At 45.5% G+C, this 20,055-nt stretch overlaps 1 protein-coding gene across 8 annotated transcripts in view; it reads left to right on the top strand.

The window, feature by feature from the left end:
• Positions 1-20,055, top strand: part of ADGRB2 (adhesion G protein-coupled receptor B2) — a 205,935-nt gene that overhangs the window by 146,736 nt on the left and 39,144 nt on the right. For 7 of the 8 annotated variants that reach the window (XM_075604645.1, XM_075604651.1, XM_075604644.1 and 4 more), the window contains 4 exons: positions 12,549-12,635; positions 16,154-16,318; positions 17,562-17,726; positions 19,009-19,173. In XM_075604645.1, coding sequence (XP_075460760.1) covers positions 12,549-12,635; positions 16,154-16,318; positions 17,562-17,726; positions 19,009-19,173 — 582 coding nt within the window. The remainder of the gene's footprint in view (positions 1-12,548; positions 12,636-16,153; positions 16,319-17,561; positions 17,727-19,008; positions 19,174-20,055) is intronic. The other variant, XM_075604650.1, reaches the window with a different exon arrangement.

Genomic DNA, 20,055 nt, shown 5'->3' with positions numbered 1-20,055 from the left:
CCAAGGCAGGTCACTGCAAGAGGATCGCAGCAAGCCGCAGGAAAGGAAGGGTAGCCACTGCTAGGAGGGAATGCAGCAGGTACCGGTGCTGGCAACACGCTTCAGCACAGACGTCCCGGGTAGGCCACTGCAGGAGAATAGCAGCAGGCCAGTGCTGGCATCAACGCTTCAGCACAGACGTCCAGGGCAGGCCACTGCAAGGAGATAGCAGCAGGCTGCAGGAAAGGAAGGGTAGCTACTGCTAGGAGGGAATGCAGCAGTACCAGTGCTGGCATCAACGCTTCAGCACAGACGTCCAGGATAGGCCACTACAGGAGAATAGCGGCAGGCCACAGGACAGGAAGGGTAGCTACTGCTAGGAGAGAATGCAGCAGTACCAGTGCTGGCATCAACGCTTCAGCACAGACGTCCGGGGTAGGCCACTGCAAGGAGATAGCAGCAGGCCACAGGACAGGAAGGGTAGCTACTGCTAGGAGAGAATGCAGCAGTTACCAGTGCTGGCATCAACGCTTCAGCACAGACGTCCAGGGTAGGCCACTGCAAGGAGATAGCAGCAGGCCAGTGCTGGCAACAACGCTTCAGCACAGACGTCCAGGACCAGGCCTCTGGATACTCAGGAACTTGGAAGGTAAGAACGCTAGGAGAGAGGCCTGGGGTGGTTTGTGGCAGAGACAGTAACATAGAGGTAGGAATAGCTTATGCTCGGCGCTGGTTCAGAGCCAACGCCTAGAATATAAAGGGCGGAGATCCAATCACAGGAGGAGGGTGTGTGAGAATTCCTCCAATGAAGTAGCACAGGGCAGAAGCTGCAATGAGAGGCAGCACCTGTGCCATAGATTGCCAGAGGAAGCCTGCAACTGCACAGGTCTGCAAGGCAAAAGTCAAAGCCAGTAGTGGATTCCTTACACATACATTGGGGACTACCTATAACATTAGACGTGACCCACAAGACAAACAAGACATAGGACCTGGGGGAAGGACCGGGGGGGGAAAGGGGGGGTGAAAGCGGGTGAGGGGGAGCCATTGTGCCTTCCGCTTGGGCTTTAGGTTCCGTCTTGAATTCCCGTGGCGCCGTGTTCAAAAGTTTTCCAAGCGAGTTTCAACCTGTGCCCTGCTCTTCTCATGTCCTTTTGTAGTCGGGGCTGTCGTCGGTTTTAGGCCTACCTGTCCGTCGCTATGTGGTGTCGGGTCTCTTTGCCGTCAAAGGAGAACGCATTTGTTGCTATTATTGAAGTATTGCAGCAGCATTTACCCCTGGGATATCTGTCTGTGCCAACCAAGGCGTCCAGACTTTTAGGAAATTTTGGCCGGTGTCATTAACAAGACTCGTTAATTGTTCCATCCGGCAGACATGCCAAATCCTGTTTCTGATTTTGGGGATGATTGGTACTTCCTTTTGCTTCCATAATTCTGCGATCTCGCATCTTGTGGCTGTTGCAAAATGCGCGATTAATTTATGCGTCACATTTGATATACCCTTGATCCGCCTGCTCAGAAGGAACACCCACGGGTCCAGGGGGATCTCCAAATTGAGAATCCTTTGTAACCATTCTCGAATTTGTTCCCAAACCGGGACCACTCTAATGCAAGACCACAGCATGTGTTGCAAATCTGCTACCTCCCCACACTGCTTTGGGCAGAGAGGGATGTAGCCCCTGACAAATTTAGCTAATCTTAACGGGGTGTAATACCATCGCATAAGGACTTTATATGCGTTCTCCTTTAATGTGGTGCAAATTGAGCTTTTTGCCGCAGCCTGTAAGAACCTGTCCCAGTCCTCGTCCTCTAGGGTCTCGCCTAAGTCAGATTCCCCCTGTCTAATGTAACTGAGTCGTGATTCATTGGGGGTCTCAGGACAGATCACTTCCCTGTACATTCTAGATGTCAGTCCCCTTGTGTCCATTCCCCTAGAACACAGCTGCTCAAAATTTGTTCTTACAGGTCTGATTGGCGTTTTGTTATAGAAATCTCTGATCTGGAGGTATCTAAAAAATTCCTTGTTTGATATATCCTTTGTGGACTTGATTTGGTCAAATGTTTGTATATATTTTCTTCCCTCCAGATCATTGAGCCGTGTAATACCCGACTGTTCCCAAACTAACAAATTATTTCTATTCATCTCTGGAGCGAAATCTGGATTACCGATGATCGGTGTCATAAGTGAGTCTTTGGAGGTTAGATTGCATCTGAATTTAGTGGCCTCCCATACCTTTAGTGAACTGACTATGGTCCGGAGTGGCATGCCCATCCTGATTAACCCTTTCTTGGGTATCCAGATAAAATTGTGTATTTCAATAGGTGCACAGCAGCTTTTCTCTAATTCTACCCAGCTCCTTAAGCCTGGGTCCGTGTGCCATTGTATAATTTGACTCAATTGGGCCGCTTTGTAGTAAGCTAACAAGCAAGGTACCGCTAGTCCTCCTTTTGTGGTGGGTCTCTTCAAGATACCCTTTGCAATTCTTGGATTTCTCTTATTCCAAATGAATTTCATAATTTGGGACTGTAGAGAAAGGATGTCTGCCGTTACTATAGGTATAGGTAGACTCTGGAAAAGATATAATATCTTTGGGAGGAGGTTCATTTTCACGCTATGAATTCTCCCAATCCACGAGATGCTGCCTTTCATCCATGTTCTGAGATCCTCTCTCAAAGTCTTAATCAACCTGGAAAAATTGGCTTTGTATAACGTTTTGTAATCCCGTGTAATATATATCCCTAAATATTTGATAGCGGAGGATTGCCATTTGAAATGAAAGTTTATTTCTATTAATTTTTCTACCTCTTTGGGTAGATTTATATTGAGGGCTTCTGATTTGGTCTGATTAATTTAAAATCCCGAAATTTGGTTGAATTTACTTAAGATCCCAAACACATTGGGTAGGGATGTGAGAGGTTTTGACAGCGTCAAAATGACGTCGTCTGCATACAGGGCTATTTTGTGTAATTGGTTGTCTATTGAGATTTCTACTATGTCTGGGCTATGTCTAATGTGGGCGGCTAGGGGCTCAATGCAGAGGGCAAACAACAGTGGGGACACCGGGCAACCCTGTCTTGTTCCGCTTCTAATATTAAATTGCTCTGAGGGGAAGCCCTGGTGTCGCACCCGTGCCGTCGGACCTTTGTATAGCGCAAGAATGGCTTTTAATAGGCATCCTTCGAAACCAAATTCACCCGGTGTTGCTTTTAGGTAGGGCCAGTCTATTCTATCAAAGGCTTTCTCGGCGTCCAGACTTAACACCAAGGAGTGAATATTTTTCTGTTTGGCCAAATCGATTAAATCAATTATTTTCCTGGTATTGTCTGCCGCTTGCCTACCCCCGATAAACCCTACTTGATCCGTGTGGATCAACCTGGGAAGAACACTACCCACTCTGTTGGCTATGAGTTTGGAGTATATTTTAATGTCGGAATTAATCAGAGAAATAGGCCGGTAGCTCTTGCAGTCTGCCGGGTCCTTTCCAGGTTTGTGGACCAATGAAATTGAGGCTTGTAGCATTGAGTTGGGAAGGAGGCCCCCGCTAGGATCTCGTTAAATAATTTTAACATGTGGGGAGCTAATAATTTAAGGTATTTTTTGTAATATAGGTTCGAGAAGCCGTCTGGCCCCGGTGCCTTAGCCGGTTTTAAATTCTTAATTACTTCTGATAATTCTTCTAACGTAAAATCAGCCTGTAATGCTTTTTTCTCACCCCTGTTCAATGTGGGTAATTTTGCCTTTTTCAGAAATGTTTGTAACATCTCTTTTGTTTTTAGGTTGTGGGTAACTTTATCTCCATTACATAGTTTTTCATAGTAGGCTTTAAATTCTTCTACTATTTTCCCAGGAATGGATGTGAGATCCCCACTCCGGGTCCGTATAGCGTGAATGTGGGAATTTGGAAGCTTATTTTTGAGCTTGTTGGCAAGTAAGGTTTCTGGCTTGTTCGCTTTTTCATAGAATTTACGCTTAGACCAAGTCATTTCTTTCTCGGCCTGGGAGGAGAGCAGGAGATTGAGTTTTGTTTTGGTGTCTAATAACTGTTTCAGAATATAATCCTGCCTGTTTGCTTTATGGAGGGATGAGAGGTCTGCTAATTGTTTTTCTAGATCTCTTATCTTTTTCTCTCTTTCCCTTCGTCTTTTGGCGGCCAGATTTATTAATATCCCCCTGAGGGTTGCGTTATGGGCTTCCCACAGCGTGGAGTGTGTAGCTACACTCCCCTCATTCTCCAAAAAATATTCTTTAATTTTTTTCCCCCACCTCTCTTTCTAAATCTGGTATTTTTTAAAAGAATCTCATTTAGTTTCCAATTCGCTCTAGGTCTGTCTAGAGGTATTAAGGTGCATCGCAGCTCTATAGATGCATGGTCGGACCATGAAATATCATGTATCTCTGAGCGAATGACCCCTGGGACCAGTCTATTGGACACAAGGAAGTAATCTATCCTGCTGTAACTGTTGTGAGGGTGGGAGAAGAACATGTATTCCCCCACCCCCTGGTGCTGTTCCCTCCATATGTCCAGGATTTGACAATTCTTCAAACCTGTCGATATTGTTAGTAAGTCCTGTCTGTGGGCCGTGTTAGTGTTGGAACATCTGTCTAGGTCAGTGTTAAGTGCCCGGTTCAAATCTCCTGCCAATATGATATTTCCTTTCGCTACCTTGCGTAACTTGCTAAAAAATACATTGAAAAAATCTGTGGCACTTTCGCAGGGGGCGTATATTGCTGCAAGAGTGATGGGGTGGGCTTGAATAGTCCCTGTTACTATTATATACCTTCCCTCTCTGTCCATATGTGTTCCGTCAACTATGAATGGTAGTCTGTTATGGGTTAAGATGGCCACCCCTCTTTTTTTAACTTGTGCCGAGGACAAGAAACTCATCCTGAAATCTTTGTCTAGAAACTTGGGTCTATTATTTCTTGAAAAGTGTGTCTCTTGTAAAAATAGAATTTCTGCCCCCTTACGTTTGTAGTCCTTAAATGCAACCCTTCTTTTTGCTGGGCTATTGAAACCCTTAACGTTGTGTGAAATTAAGACTATGTCCTTACTCATTTGTGAACTTCTGCTTTTTGATCTGACGAATTCTTACGGGTCTCATGGGGGACTGTCCACCTCCACGACCTCTTTCTTCTCCCGCTTCACTCCTCCTGTTACACCCCTCTGAGGAAACAATGAGTGGGGGGGACACAAATGGGGAAACCTCGGGGTACATAAACACAAAACAACACTTCACAGAAAATGACATTTCTCGGTGCCTTTCCTCCTCTCTTCTGGCTCCGAGTCCACTGCCTTTGGGCTCCAGCCCGGTCTGCGGGGCTAGTTCTTTTAACCTGGAGTGTATGGAGTCTCCTCCAGATGCGTTGGCCCAAAGGACTTCGTTAGGTAGGTGAAGAGCCTCTCTCCTCAATCCTAACGTACGGCCCAAACGGACTTTGGAGTAGGACCTCTCCCACTACTCCTGCCCCGCTCTTCAATTTAATCATTAAACTAAAACCACTTATAAACCATATTTCCCCACCTAGTAAACTGTGACCCACCACCAGTGCTCCCGGATCATACCCTGTCCGCGCTAATCCTTCCCTCTAACCTCCTATAGCTGTCTGGTCCCCCTGTCTCTTAGTAGCTTTCCTACGCTCCTAGACTACTTCTCTGCCATCTGCCCATATGGCTATGTTCTTTGTTATATTGATCTCTCCGCTACTTGCCTGGCTACCCCGCTTGCCTTGTTTGTTCCTGAACCGCGTACTCCACTCTATCTAATCTGTCCTCTTCCCTCTTACTCTACATGCCAATCCACCTATCACTTACGCACCCCATTCGTCTACCTGCCTTACCCTTCCTTACACTTGCTTCACCTCCGTCTTAACTTCCTCCGTCTTTCAGCCTTCCTATTCCTGACTAATCCTAACCCTGACCCTAACCCTTTCTTGCTTACTCCAATACCTACCCGACCCCTTCTTTACCTACTCCCTCCCTCGCTCCCCTTTCCGTCTTCCTTGCTCTTTTCTTCACTTTCGCGTTCCGCTTCCCTCACCTGCTTTGGACGACCTCGCCGCCCCTCCTCTTCCCTATTTTGGCTCTCCTCCTGTCCCTCACCGCTTTCCTCTAACATCCTCCCCTCCTCCCTTCCTCCTCGCTAATCCCCATCCCTTCCGTGCTTCTGAAGCCGGTCCGGCACTGTTCAGCCACCTCTGGGGTTCTTTAGATAGCGTCCTCTGACGTCATCCGTTCCCATCGTCCTTTTTCTGTATTGGCTGCCACCTCCAAGATGACGCCTGTCCTTTCGACTCGGGGTGAAGACGTCCTTCCGGCCCGCCGCCATTTTGGATTCTGTTTCTCGACCGGACGGAGGTGTTCGCGCTCTCTCCAGGTTCCCGCCACCCTGTACCTTCCTGCTCCTGCCAGTCACTGTGGATCCAGGGATGCCTCCATCGCCGCCCCCATCTTTTCGGACCACGTTTTCAAGACAGGGGAATTGAGGGCCGTCTATTCCAGGTACATTTATTTTCCTTGCAGGTTGCGGCTGGTGAGTCTTTGTTGGCGTGCATGTATCTCATTGGTAACAGCTGATATATAGTTCTGCACGCATGTAACTGCTGGGATTATTTCCAACTTTTAAAACAGAGTGAAAACAAAACTGTTAACTTAGAACTTCGTGTTTCCCTTTGCTTTGTTTGTTATTTATGGTGTCTCAGTCCTTATGTGTCACATCTCGCTCTTGGAGATTTGGGGGTTTGTGACCATATGGGATCAAGGCTTGGCTCCACGGGGCTCGTGTTTGCGGGGGCCTCCCCTAGCCCCAGCTTGTGCAAAAAGGAAGGGCCTTCCTCCAACTCCCTCATGATCACAGCCTTGCCACCACGCGTTACCAGTAGACCAAAGGGGAAGGTCCACCTGTACCTGACTCCTTTTTCTCTTAGAGCCCTGGTGATTGGACCTAAGTTTCTTTGTCTAGCCAGTGTTACCGGTGCTAGATCCTGGAATACCAATAAGCGAGTTCCTTCAAATTCCACTACTGGTAGTGGCCTTGTTTTCTGAAGCACTGCTTCCTTCGTCCGGTAGTGGTGCAGTCTTATCACTATGTCTCTTGGTTGTTCGGTTTGTAATGGCTTGGCTCTTAATGCCCTGTGACACCTATCCATTGTAAGTAGGTTCTTCTGTGTCTCAGGGAGCAACGTTTCCATCCAACGGGTGATGTACTCATCACAGTCCAAAACTGTCTCTGGTACCCCTCTAACCCACAGGTTATTTCTTCTATCACAGTTCTCTACATCCTCCTGTCTTTCTCGAAGATCGGTTATTTGTGCCTGAAAGTCCGTTGTCTTTCTGTCCTGCCGTTTGATAGCTTTAATGGACTGATCTACTTTGTTCTCTAGGACTCCGGTCCTTTCTCCGAGTCCTGTCACCTCTTTCTTGAGATCTTTCATCTCAGCCTGCAGCATTGTTCGCAGATCTTTGTATAGCCGCGTGAAGTCGCATTGCCTAACCGGCATCAGGGCCTGGCTGTCACTTTCTTCCTCCTCCCCGTCTAGCTCCGTCTCCGAGCCCGCATTTGAAATCTGCGCCATTTCTGTCCCCGCACCGCTCGGCCGGGCTCTGCCAAAGTATTCCGGCAATCCCTTCTTCTTTGCGGCTTTCGATCCTTTTTTTGACATCCTGGTCTTTTAGTGTTCTAGCAGTGCTATTTGGTGGGGATTTTTCTCTGTTTTTGTGGTTTTTGCGCTGTTCGTTAACCGAGCGAGGCACGGAGCACTTAGCCGATGCGTCCATACTCCCTGCCTTCGCGCATGCGCCTCCTGAGAGACCTTTTTAACCGTTGTATCTAATTGCCAATTTATAAAGCTTTGTATAAAGCTAAGTGTCTCTGTTTTGCTTTGGGGTTTTGTTGGCATCAAAAATCTACCATATCCAGTGTTATGTGTTTCTCCTGACCAATAATCTCCCATCGTGCTAGTAACAAAACGATTGTTTGAGCTTTGCATGTAGGCTTCATGTTTACAGGAGCCTGATACAGTGATTCACATTGTTAGAATGTTACCTTAGCAGACCCTGAGGAGGAGTGAACTGTATAATTATGTAACCCTCAGGTCAGGACTGTGCAAGCTGGTACAGCTGCTAGAAGATGAAAAGGAAGAATGATGTGATCAGTGAAGGCCACTGATTACCGCTAAAGCTGCATCTTCTTTATTTTAAGTGATGCTGTCTCCAAGAATAAGCCAGCTTTTTATATTCACCTGTTGGCACTTACCATAGAAGAATAAGCTTGATTTATCTCTTTCGGTCTCTGGGTATTGTGTGTGGACAGTATGTGTGTATTTAAGGCTGCAGTGTGTGCAGGAGGATAATGTGTGTGTAGGAAGGAGGTGTATGTGTGTGTGGGAATGCAGGGTTTATAGTTGTGTGTGGGAGGGTAGTGTGTGCCTGTGTAGGCAGTGTGTGTGTGATGGAATTCAGTAGTACAGTATATATGTAAGTGTTGGTATATATTTAGGTAGGTGACGTCTCCATGTGCTTATATCTGTGTGGGTACGGTCCTGCAAGGAATTCATTTTTGTTATCTATTTACAGGATTAATAACTCTATATTTTTATTAAGAAATGTGGCTTTTTGGAGGTAGATTTAGAGTGCGTTTTAGAAGTTTCTCAGATAATTTTTTCTTCTTTGTTATAGTTTTTTAGAAATATAGCACCGCCCACATTCGTGTGTGGTGTGTATCTGCAGGCAGTGTGTGTGTGTGTGTGTGTGTGTGTGTGTTTGTGTGTGTGTGTGTGTGTGTGTGTGTGTTGGAATGCAGTGTGTATCTGCAGGCAGTATGTGTTTTTGAATGAAGTGTGTATCATTTTGCAGGTAGCAGTGTTTGGTGGAATGCAGTGTGTATCTGCAGTCAGTGTGTGTGTGTGTGTGTTGGAATGCAGTGTGTATCTGCAGTCAGTGTGTGTGTGTGTGTGTGTGTGTGTGTGTGTGTGTGTGTGTGTGTGTGTGTGTGTGTGTGTGTGTGTTGGAATGCAGTGTGTATCTGCAGGCAGTATGTGTTTTTGAATGAAGTGTGTATCATTTTGCAGGTAGCAGTGTTTGGTGGAATGCAGTGTGTATCTGCAGTCAGTGTGTGGGTGTCGTGTATCTGAGAGACTCTTAGCCTGGTTACCAGAGCAATGTTGGGATGTGAAAGACAATGGTTGGGAGGGGGGGAGTTGGGAGGTTGGGAGGGGGGGAGTTGGGAGGGGGGGGGGAGGGGGGAGTTGGGAGGGGGGGGGAGGGAGCGGTTCAGGTAGTGCCTGTATCTAACTGAGAGTTTTGGAAACGTGCCAATAAGTGACAGGGCCACCCTGAAGCAGTTTAATGAAAATAGTGTGATCACTTAGCACAAAGTGTGTGTATGAATGCCCTTTCTCCCTTTTCTTTACAACCTTTTTTTTTCTTCTTCCCTCTCGATCTAATTCCACTTTTTTCCACCCTTTCTTTCTCCCCCCTTGAAATCTCAGTGTTTCTTTTAATTTACCTCTCCTATTTTCTCTCTGCCACATCGAAAGGTAGAAACAATTAACACACAGGTGGAATTTTGCTCCAGAAATGTTTGGATATAGGGCCTCATGCAGAGAGCAGCGAATTTTAGAATTGGAGAGGGGGAAATTTTTTAGCTTTTTTGTAGAGTTTTTTTTCTCCATATGCAGAAAGGGCAGAAAACTGCATTTACAAGCCTTTCTGCATATGGAGAGTTTCAACCAGCGCTATAAGCGCTGTTGAAACTAGTGGGGAAAAAATCGCGTTTTTTTTTTCCCCTCCACCGGCCGCGGAGCGCCAGCTGCTTGGTGGAGAGGAAAAATGTTGAAAATCGCGCCATTTTTTTGGCGCGAACAGCCACTAGATGGCGATCGCGGCTCTCTGCATACGGCAGAAAAAAAAACTGGAGAGATTAGAAACTCTCCAGCCGCGCGGCGAATTTCAAGGGGGAAAAAAAATGGCGCTTTTTTCAAATCTCGCCATTTTCGGCTGTTTTTAGCGCGATTTTCACCGGAAAATGGCGAGATTGCTATTAGCGCTGTTCTCTGCATGAGGCCCATAGTCTCCATAGCCATACATTAGAATGTGCTGAACAATGCATCTTTTATCAATTGTAAGATACAGTTATGAGTTATTCAAGTGGAAACAATGCAGGTATCAGGTGGTGATGTGAAGTGATTATGTGCATGTTTGTAAGGGGCAATGCATGCCTAGTAGAATGTTTGGTTGGTGTAAAAACAAAGCATGACACTCTGCATCCTGGCTGCTGAGTAAGACAGACACTTATTGAGAGGAGCCTATGTGCAGGACACTTAGATCTGGCTCCTTTGATAAAATAATTCCTTGCTCATGAGGAGTGTGAGGAACAGTGATGTATGTCAGAAATGGGTCTTTGGCAGGAGTTCACAGTGAAGAGGATAGAGCTGTGAATAGGGAGTGAGTCAGGCCAAGAAATAATGTGTATCGATGTTAATTAATTTAACCCCATCCAGTGCTAGGAGGCCAGCAGAGCATTATCCACGTATGTAGAGTGTATAATTTTATGTATATGGCTCCAACAGCGTACACATTGCTTTACAAAACTACAATACTGGGAAAATAAAGTACCAACAATGGGGATAAGAGCAGCAAGTAAATGAGGCCCTGTCCCGAAGAGCTTACAATCTACAGTAAGTAATAGTACAGATGTGCAGAGCAATATCTGTATGCAGAGCATTATCTATGTGCAGTGCCAGGCATCACTGTCCGTTAGTACCAGAGGTAAAAAGATCAAATTTAACAAAGTTACTGAGAAAAATCTCAGACACTCTTAGAAATTCTCCCAGTGGAAACTATATCATACATGTTTAATCACATAGACATTTTATCCAGAAGCGAAAATGTTTTGCATGTTATGCCGTTTCTTCTCTCGGGAGCCTGTCATGCAGAATAGAGCACCAGAAAATGGGATTCCAGGGTTACACCACAGAGGTGGTGGTATTGAATTTAAATGTACTATTTAAATTAGCAAATGATAAAATCACCTTGTTCGCACAATGTCTCAGACAGGCCTGCAACACTGCTTTTCACTGATATCAAGCATACAGTGCTTCCACTGCAGTAAGGGATTCTGAGAAATGACATGCAACTGAGCACACTGTGTCACCTTTTGCTTCAAATCCATTTTGACATGGCCCCCTGTAAGCCTGCTGCATTACACAGCTTTTCAGCACAGCCTGGGTTAAGTGCTTAGCCAGTAAACCTACTCACAAACAGCTTTTTTGAGAGCCGAGTGTGTCCTGTGCTCAAACTACCATAGTGATTTGGGTGCTCCTACTTGTGACCGTCCTTCCAAAGTCAGACAAGTCCTGTTACTATCCCAGAGTCCCTTCAGCCAGTGGGCCAAGAAGGTCTTCGGGGTTTTTGACGACATCCTCTTCCTTCCTTCAGCCGAAAGGCCAGCAAGAAAGTCTTTAGTTTTCAGCCGAAGCCTAATCACTCTGGTCATTTTCTCTCTAAGAGAGATGGTGACAAGCGGTATGCAAAACCATGAGACAAATCCAACACAATCAAACAAAAATATAAGTGCTTTGCAGTGGTTGCACTGTTACAGTGACCATAACCGTGCACTAAATGCTCTGTGTCTGTGCATAAGCACCCCAACCCAAAAAATGGCCGGACGGGTTAAAACATTCTCATGCCCCCTTAGCCAAAAGGCCCAGGGAGCGACAAAAGTGAGGGAAATCATGTAGATTAAATACAATGTGTCCATGCCAGGAACATCTGTTTCAACCTTTTGGATCTCATCAGTGCGAGGTTGGTTATACCGGCTTTGCAAATCGAGGCTGGGATAGGGTTCAACCACACCTCAATTAAGTTATGGTGGGTAAAAAAAGTGACAAAACCCTCCACCGTATAGCATAGAGCAAATAAAAAAATCACTTGTGAGCACATTCGCATCTCAGACAGGTCTCATTTCTAATATCTTCTAAATGTTATCTATCCTATCTATCATATCTCTATCCATCTATCTATCCAATCTATATCCATCTATCCAATCTATATCCATCTATCCAATCTCTATCTATCTATCTATCTATCTATCTATCTATCTATCTATCTATCTATCTATCTATCTATCCAATCTCTATCTATTCAATCTATATCCATCTATTCAATCTCTATCCATCTATCTATCCAATCTCTATCCATCTTTCTATGCAGCTATCCAATTTCTATCCCTCGGTCTATGATAGATGCATAGATAGATGGCTAGCGATTGGATAGATGCATAGAAGGATGGATAGAGATTGGACAGATGATCTATCCAACCTCTATCCATCCTTCTATGCATCTATCCAATCTCTAGCCATCTATCTAATGATGATTTTTTAAATCAGAATTTCAGCACAGAAATCCCCAAAATTTGGGAAAAGGACAGTCACGTAAATATCTCTGTTTCTTTGATGTGTCACATGTGCCTCTGTCGCTGGAGGGATAGAGTGAAATTTGCTAGGCAGCGTCACACCGGTCTGTTCGTCTCTGCACTTCCCCATTCAAATTTCCATTTTGCTTGTTGTTTCACAGGGGAGGAGGATTTGGAAGAGAATCAGAAGGTCAAAACCCAGCGCCCGAGGTCAGCAGATGAACCCGCTGTGTACATGGCACAGACAGGTGATGATCTTGTGTGTAGCCTAACCTGGTGAACGATGTGAACGAGAGGGAATGCCTAATAAGGAAGATGGAACATAAAATCTTTGCCTGACCCATCCGCTGCCAGAGTCCTGCAATAAATTGCAGAGCAATGCGTTGCTGGCTCCTCTGGCAGCAAATGGGTTTAGCCAGGAAATGTGGCTCTACCTCAGAGGTGGCTGCATGCACGGTGCTGTGGTATTCAATTTAAAAGTGCTTTATAAATATACATTAGAAATTTTATCTATCTTTCTCATTATATATTTATATACACACACACATAGTTCATTAGGGAGGTTTTCATCCTGCAGTAGATTGGCCAGGGCCGAAGATGATGATTTACACACACACACACACATACATATATACATATATATATATATATATATATATATATATATATATACATATATACATATATATATATATATATATATATATATATATATATATATATATATATACACACACACACACACACACACACACACACACACACACACACACACACATATTACAAAAGAAGCAGTGAACATGGGAAGTACTCACTCATTAACTTGAGGAGGGTTCAGCTAAAGTAACTTCCATGGAACTTTGGCAGTGATAAATGTGTATCAGCTAACCGAGACAAAAGTGGGGGGATTTTCTGAGAAAAGGGATAATAGTAGTGTGAATTTAAGAATTGTTTATATTGGTTATGGAAAGGGTCACAGTGATATGATTTTGATACAAGTTTCTACTGCTCATGTTTGGGGGCACTTCTTTTGTGTCTCTGTCCTCTGGAGGCTGGGTCTTTTCATGTAATCCTTTGGATCAGCATAATTACCAGGACACTAGTCTGCAGGAATCCAAACACTAATCTTGGAGTCAAAATCTGGTTTCATGTTAACGCATTATAAATAAATGAGGATAATAATAATAACAATGGTATTAATAATAACATATAAATCCTTGCTTAAAGATGCTCTTTAACATTGCCACAGCAGGTGATTTGATGTTGAAAGAGCTCAGACGGATCATTCTGAAGCAATCACTTCGGACTCCTCCGACCTCCCTCACTCTCTCTTCCGGCTGCTAAAAAATTAGCTGCCAGATCTTATACCCCAGAGGTGGCTGCATGCTCACTTTTATAATGCCGTGATTTGTTTTCTACTTTATTTTTGGCTCTAGTGACATAGGTTAGACGACAGGGGAAATTCCTTTCTGGTGCCTCGCATGGCGGATTCAGGGCGTGGGACAAGTGTGGAGTGGATATGCGGGCAGGAGGGCATCAAACAAATTACACTCCTCACCACCACCACCACCAGCAGCCTCATATGCAATATAATTTGCACAATTGATATATTTATGCATTTTTCCTTGGGGTTATGAGAGAGAGAAAAATCTATTTATTCTACATTTCAAACTTATTTATTCAGCAAATTCCTGGTTGTGATTCCCGCATGGCGCGGTCCCAGCCCCCTGATTTATGAGTTCCCTTCCCGTATTCGTCTAGAGATTGATGAAGTTCGAGGCCGTGCATGACAGAAGGCATCTGAGTGGGGAAGGCGAGCCTGATATATATGAATATTTATGCAGCTGCTAATAACGCCCTTATGTCGGAGCTGTGTGTGTTTGTTTGTGTGTGTGTGTGGCTGCATGTATTTCTATTCTTGGTGACTCAATATATTCCACCCACGGGAGGAGTGGTAGACGGCTATTGTTTTACCCCTTTGCAAACACCCTGCCTTTGTTCAGTGAGATTGCATGGACTCCCTCAGTTCTTCTGTGATTGATTGAAGAGGCAATTCAATTTTCCAGTATACCCCCCTCTTTCTGCCTTTCAGGGGGCTGCTAAGGAGTAAGGAAGGAACTGAGCAGCTAGCCTATCAGCCTAGGCCTTTGTACTGGCCCAAGCACACCCTGATAGATGCGTAGTGACAGGCAGGTTAACTCAAACCCATATATCAAGCAAGGGAATCTTCTTACTTGCTGAAGTGTTTATTTGGGCAACAACATATAAAAAAAAAGGGGGGGGGGAGTACTGAGGGAACACTGGGACATGAGAGCACTGGAGGGGAGAGGGAGCTATGGGAGAAGTGGGCTAAATGCAAGATATAGGATAGGTGAAAATCAGTAACTTTACCAGCATAGGAGAGATGACTGCTCAAGATGGCTGCTGGAACTAAGAGACAGCATGCTGGTCTGGGCTGATGGGAAATTAACTGGGACAATACCACCTGGCAAGGGGAGGGGAGCAGTCCATCCTAGTAAAAGGGCAGAGGGGTTGCCAAGGCAATTGGCTGAAGCTAAGAAACCCTCAAGGGGTCGCAACATTGGCTGGGGAGTGCTGGCAACTTGAAGACAGAGAAAAAACAAAATTCTGTTCCAGGACAGCCTTGATTATAATTGATGCGCGCATGCGACTTAGCGTGTGACGTCACGCGCTACCGTTGTTAGCGTGAAACTTGCACTTCAGGCAGGAGGTGACAGGGAGGTGTGGCGGAGGCGTGACCATGACATTATGTGAGCGGTTCACCCTCACGCGGCCGTCACTTGGACAGACAAAGGCTGCATCCATAGTGGTTCCGACGGTTGAATGGTTCCAAATTCAAACCAATGGAGGCCAATGCGCATGTGCATAGTGCGCGCGTGCACATCACGGGCACGCCCCCCAGGCACACCCTCACCACGTCCCCCATCACTCAACACTGCAGGTCACAGATCTCGGCAAGTAGAGATGCACGTGACTACGCGCTCGATCGCTCGCGCGCCTGTACTGTGTCTGAGGCAAAATTAACTCGTCTCTCCTGGATTCAGCCTCTCCTTCACGCCTCTGCGTGGTCATGTGCACTATGTGCACCTGCGATGGAAGGCAGGTATTCGTTTTGGCGGCGTAAGCGCACGAGGCTGCGTGCCGCCAGAAACAAATTAATGTAATGCAGCTGCCTATAGTTCATGCGTGGCGCGAGCACTGCAGAGCGACCACGCAAGCTTCTCCAAATTTTGATTTTGCCACGCGGCGGCCTTGTCACGTGAGCGGTTCAGCCAATGAGGGAGAACCGCTCACAGCCTCGCCTCCACCATGCCTCCCTGTCTCCTCCGGTTGCCTCCTGCCTGCAGTGAAGGTTTCGGGCGTGCGCATTGCCCTAGTGACATCATGAGGGTGTACGCACGCTCGCATGGACCTGGTACAATGAAGGCCTTGCTAAGATTGCACTTGAGATGCCTGGAATATACACTAATGACTTTACCTCACTCTCAAAAGTTAAATTTACTGCAAAATGTTTGAGAAGGTTAACTATAACACACAATCTTTCATAGACAATACACTAAAATCCTACATGGTAATTTGTAGCTGCCTGGGGAACCTTTCCGATTAGTCTGAGTCTCTTAGAAACCAGGTCACCCTGCTTGAAAACCTGTGTATAAGGAGTTGGGAGCGGGTCGTTGTACGTGTAGCTGTGGTTTGTATTAACCCTGCATTGCCCAGTTCCAACACTATGTGTTTCTTTGCTCAGGAGATCCTGCAGCGGAAGGGTGGTCTCAGTGGGGTGCCTGCTCAATTACATGTGGCCAGGGTGTGCAAACGCGCACCCGATCCTGCGTATCGTCACCGTACGGGACACTGTGCAGCGGGCCACTAAGGGAGACTCGGACCTGCAACAACACAGCCACCTGTCCAGGTACCAGGACGCCTCTGTGTACCTCTAAAATAATGCCCTTCCCCACCATATGCTGCACTTATACCATGACCTTTGTATTAAGCAGGTTATAAATGCACAATAAGAATAAATTGATGTCAAGACACTTCAAAATTGATATATCCATCTTTACATTGAGGGATTCCTTCCTATAAGCACCACACATTTTGCTCAAGTGAATACACTGATGCAATTTTTACTTGATAAATTAACAGTTTAACATTAAAGAAGCCGGCTTGGTGCATTATGTTGGTGAGATGCCAACTGACATTTGGATCATTTCCCCAATTAAGGGTGTGTTCATGTGGCACTAGTCAGCAGCCATGAAGAAGAAAGACACGTAGCATAATAATATAGCAACATACATCATCCGTTACACACATCCAGAAGTTCTTGGACAGACACTGACACACACATGGACTCACACTTAGGTCAGTACAAAAGCACAAACACATCTATAGTGCTGGGCACATTGCCAGATAATACACAACAGACCTGAAGATGGCACCCGCTCTAGTTTCCATAGATACAAACAACAATAAAATAGGGACTGAACCTCACCCACGCAGACACAAAGAATTCTCGTTCATTAATCTGTAGGCCCAGGTGTCTTATAACATGGAGCTTGGCTTCTATTCCACTTTCATAACTAGAATGTTTCTAACAGCATAATGTGGATCTCTTGATTTATGTGAAAATTCACCCTTAATCCATTTCTCTTTATGGGCTCTCCTACGACTTTGCAAGTCTGCCCACAATATTGTTTGACCTTAATCTGTATATTGTCTCCTTAGGTACTTAAACACATTTATCATGTTGAGCTTTATGTGCAGAAGAAGCGCTCCAAAGTGTCTCTTGTATCTGAGGCACAATCTCACAGTTGCTGGGTTAACCCTTTCAGTGCTGCATGGGCCAGTAACGTACAGTATTGCTCTGTAATGGCGGTCAAATCATTCAAGGAACCCTATCCAATATAATATAGTACTGATAAATATGGCATGGATTAAAGATTAGTGTTTATTGTCAACTTTCAATACCAGTCTTGCAGTGCTTTGCAAAGTCATCATAGCATTGAAAAGATATGTTTTGGGCTCTGTGCTACTGCACCTGGACATTTTATGGGAAGCTTCAAATGTTCCCCGTTCCTGGCTAGATCCAGGAGGCTGCTAAACACACACACACACACACACACACACACTGATCGTCTCTCCCTCTCTCTGCTTAGTGGAGGGACAGTGGCTGGACTGGGGCCCCTGGGGCAAGTGCTCAGTGACGTGTTCTAACGGTACCCAACAGAGGAGAAGGAGATGCAGCAACACGGCCCTGGCTGTGGGAGAGTGCAGAGGTCAGCAAGCAGAGACCAGAGAGTGCAGTAACCCAGACTGCCCAGGTAACTCAGGGTCAGGGCACAATTATATGCCAACTGGGCAAAGCCAAACAGACTGGAGCCTTGGAAGAGTGAGGTGCAAATTGTAACCAGGTGACAGCCAGCTTGATCCACATATCAGAAACCTCTCTCATTTATAAAGGCACTGCAAACTTGTGAGAAAATTACCATCCACATTGAAGCTGATTCTTTTTTTAATTGGAACGAAATATTAATACGGTGGCCTATAAAAATGGTGTTGGCTATCATGTTAGTACTTATTTATTGCTTCCTGAACTCCTCCTTCTATCTTCTTACAAGCAAACATATTTTACTGCCACGTGTGCATTTCAATGCAGTGCAATGTGTTCCTTTGGCATCTCCCCCCTCCCCCAAATATAAAAGGCACTGAATTGATTGAAGTAACTTTTTAATATGCAGTGGACGTGCCTTAAATTGTTTATGCTTTAATGTGCTGTATGCTCCCTTCTTCAGTGTGCCTTGTAACAGTTTTGCAAGAATGGGTTTATATTGTTTGTTTTTGTTTTGAATACTTTTCTGTGTGCATGCCTCTAATTTTCCTGACTATGATAATGTGAGTAAATTGAACATTGATGCCTTTATTGTTACATCTCTGTGTTACCATCCCTCTTTGTGGCCGAGATATCTTGGTAAAAGTAAATATCTGGGTGTATATGGTGCTCGGACTCTGGGGTAAGATTAGGTGAATGCATGACCCCACCAGGTGACTCCTGCCTCATGCTACCTGTAACCCTTCCTACCACAACACATACTTTGGGTATAATTCATTGCTGAGATTGCTTAGAACACAATTACAAATACATTGGTGACTATGAATAAAGGAATAATGAATTCATGCAGCTCTTGGTTGGGTTAAAGAGCTGGGTAGGTAGGGCATACTGTATGCCCTTTATTGTTTTAAGAAATCTCTTTCTAGGCCTGCTCCATTATCTCTTTATCTGTCAACATCACCATCTTTCTCTTTCCACATGCACCTCCAATTTTTTCTGCTCTCTCGTCCTCCCCTTTCTTCTTTCTCCTTCCTCTTTTGCTCTTTATACTCCATCATCATTTGTCATGTTTTCTTTTCTTTCCTTCCTCTCCTGGGTCCCTTTTTCTCTCGCTGATGCTGCCTCTGTCTCTCTGGAACTCTTTCTCTTCTGCTCAAACAGGGTCCTCTCTTTTTTTTTTGCTTTCTTTCCCTCCTCTCCCTCCTCTCTCTGCCCCCCTTACCCCACTTTACACCTCCCTCTGCTTTCCCTCCCGCCCCCTTCACACTCTCTAGCTGATGGAAAATGGGGCCCGTGGAACCACTGGAGCTTGTGCTCCAAAACATGTGACAGTGGCTGGCAGCGTCGCTTCCGGATGTGTCAGGGAACGGGCGTGCAAGGCTACCCGTGCGAGGGCTCCGGGGACGAGGTCAGGACGTGCAATGAGAAGAGATGCCCAGGTACCAAGCTAGACCGCCCACTGCATCTGCTGTGTTTGCTGAGCGGAGGTGCCCAATATAACCAGCTCAATGCATCTCTCCTTGTATGCCCCATATATACCTAGTACAGACTATATAGCATGCTCACAGTACTGAACGCACCCCCTTGTAATAAGCACATGGAACATCACCCTGTCTTACATAGTGTGTTCCCCTTTATAACAAGTGCAGAGCATCCTGAATACTGTCGCTGTAGCATTCCTTATACAGTGGAGCATAGAGAGAGTGATCATAGATTGTGAGCTCTTTATACCAAGACCAAGGCATCCTTTAAGTAGAGAGCACCGAGCACCCCCCCCCCACACCTTGTACTGAGCATAATCCTCACATACCAAACCCAGTGCATCCCCCCAGTATTCTTGACCTTTGTTCTGTATTCCCCATAATTTATCACCCCTTCCATAATCAGTCATCCTTGAACACAGATAAAAAAAAAACTCCTTCACCTCTCTGTCTCTCCTATATCTGCACCTCTGGCTTTTTCCGTTCTTTCTGCACCCTTTTGCACCCCTCTCTCAATCTCTGCTTCTTCTGTCTGCAACACCGGCCTTCTTTGCTTCACCTCTTTCATAGCTCCAGTTCTCCCTCCTGCACCTCCTCTTTGTACTTATTCCTCTATCGTGCTCCGCACCTTTCATCCTTTCAGTGTACCTGTTTCCTCTCTGTACGCTCCCGCTGCTGACGGCGAGTGAGTTTACAATAAGGGAATGACAGTGAATGTTCCTGTTCCATGGGAAGGTCACAGCATGCTATTTACACACACATTCAACTTCATGTTTTGAGGTTACCAGGGAGAGCCAGACTGTCACACTTGCTGCTTAAAGATTCTGTCTACTGCCTTCC

The sequence above is a fragment of the Ascaphus truei genome, chromosome 6, assembly GCF_040206685.1.
Source record: "Ascaphus truei isolate aAscTru1 chromosome 6, aAscTru1.hap1, whole genome shotgun sequence".
NCBI classification, from domain to species: Eukaryota; Metazoa; Chordata; class Amphibia; order Anura; family Ascaphidae; genus Ascaphus; species Ascaphus truei.
Note: the sequence above shows the minus strand (reverse complement) of the source record. Positions and strands in the feature narration are given on the sequence as shown.